The sequence below is a fragment of the Sorex fumeus genome, unplaced genomic scaffold (assembly GCF_029834395.1).
Source record: "Sorex fumeus unplaced genomic scaffold, SorFum_2.1 ptg000029l, whole genome shotgun sequence".
Taxonomy (NCBI): Eukaryota; Metazoa; Chordata; class Mammalia; order Eulipotyphla; family Soricidae; genus Sorex; species Sorex fumeus.
Window position 1 is genome coordinate 13377624 of NW_026606086.1, and position 2030 is coordinate 13379653.

The 2030-nt window shown below is 38.4% G+C and overlaps 1 protein-coding gene across 1 annotated transcript; it reads right to left on the minus strand.

Moving 5' to 3' along the window:
• Positions 1 to 710: 710 nt before the first annotated feature.
• Positions 711 to 1652, minus strand: LOC130024638 (olfactory receptor 6C2-like). The gene has a single exon (XM_056115339.1). The coding sequence runs from the start codon at positions 1650 to 1652 to the stop codon at positions 711 to 713; it is 942 nt and encodes a 313-aa protein (XP_055971314.1).
• Between the last annotated feature and the right edge of the window lie 378 nt (positions 1653 to 2030).

A 2030-nucleotide genomic window follows, 5' to 3' on the forward strand; every position in this document is an offset into this window, starting at 1 on the left:
GAGTTCTTAATTGATTATGGAAATCACTGTCAAACTTAGACAGTCTTCTAGACAAGTTCATATAATTTCATAAAACTAGAAAGAAATTTTCATTGTTTGTGTGTTTTGGGGCCACATCTTGCAGTGTCACAGGCTTACTTGTTTTTGAGTTTAGAGATCACTTCTGGCTGTGCATGGGTAACATAGAGGCTGCTGGGGAATGAACCAGGGTGTACTATATGCAAGGCAGTTGCCCTCCCAGCTGTACTATTATAGCCCTGAAATAGAAGGGAATGGTAGAAGAAAACAAATTACTCTGATGACTAGACATAAATTTTAATATTAAATATGCTATGAGCTGGAGTGATAGCACAAGGGTAGGGCATTTGCCTTGCATGTGGCTGATCCGGGTTCGATTTCTTCATCCCTCTCAGAGAGACCGGTAAGCCACCAAGAGTATCCTTTCCGCATGGCAGAGCCTGGCAAGCTCCTTGTGCCGTATTCAATATGCCAAAAACAATAACAACAAGTCTCACAATGGAGACATTACTGGTGCCTGCTCGAGCTAATCGTTGAGCAATGTGATGACAGTGACAATGATGAAGTGAAAGATGCTATAAAAATATGACAAAATTAAAAGGAAGGCTATCAGGTAGTGTACTCAGTTGAGGAAATCATTTCCAGCTGTTCTCATGGGACAGTTCTAATCAGCTACAGGCAAGGCAAGCTCCTTAACCACTGTGATATCTCAAGAGTAGTAGCTTTTTAAAAAACTCATTCAAGGCATTTTTTACTTGTTTGTTTCTCAGAGTATAAATAAATGGGTTTAACATGGGAGAGATGGAAGTAGCTAATACCGCCACTCCCTTATTAGTAGACAGTTCATCTTTGGCAGAAGGTTTGATATAGATGAAGATACAGCTGCCATAAGTGATGGAAACCACAATCATATGGGAGGAACAAGTAGAAAAGGCCTTTTTCTTTTGCTGAGCAGAAGGGAACCCAAGAATCGTGTGAATGATACTTCCATAGGACCAAACCACAAACGTGAGAGTCACTAGTAAGATAAATGAAGAGCAGAAAAGAACCATCTTCTCCATGAATTCTGTATCAAAACAGGAGATCTTCAGGAGAGGATTAGCATCGCAGAAAATGTGGTCGATTTCAGAGTCACAGAATTCAAGTGTCAGTGTATAGCCAAGTGGTGGTATTATGAGCAACAGTGTAATTATCCAACAACCAGAGATAAGTTTTTTGCAGACCATGGGATTCATGATTGCCATATAATGAAGGGGTTTGCAGATGGCTACATAACGATCGTAGGACATAGTTGCCAGAAGAAAGAATTCTACTATTGCAAATAGGTCTGTGAAAAATACCTGACATATACAAGAGTTATAGGTAATGGTTCTATCTCCTGTTGCTATACTGTACAAGAATCTAGGGATACAGGCAGATGTGAATGAGATTTCCAAGAAGGAAAAGTTTTGCAAAAAATAGTACATGGCAGTTTTAAGGTGAGCATCCACAAAGGTGAGAATGATGATAGCCAGGTTTCCAACAAGGCTCAACATGTAGGTGATAAGTAGAAATATAAACAGCAGAATCTGCAGTTGTGGGTCATCTGTCAATCCCAGGAGAATGAATGTGGTGATTGCTGTGTGATTTCTCATGTTTGGCTTCTGAATCTTCCTGATCTATGTGTAAAAGTGAGAATGATGAGTGATAAAGAAAACAATGTTTCTTTCACTTGGACTTTGTTTAGAAATGTAAATGAATTAGTTTGTTATTTGACTTGTATTCCAAATCCTATGTAGTTTTCGATAGTTTAATGGTATTCACTTCATTTGAGACCTTGATTTTCAATATCATAAAGAAAACTTAAATAAAGACATATTTCACATGGAATCAGATAGGAAATATGTATAAATATGCCCCTTTGCATATAGGATTAGAATTTCTTGTAACGGGCTAAAGATACTGTACTGCAAGTGAGCTTTTGCCTTACATATTGCCAACTCAGGTTAGATCCTCAATATTGTATGTGTCCC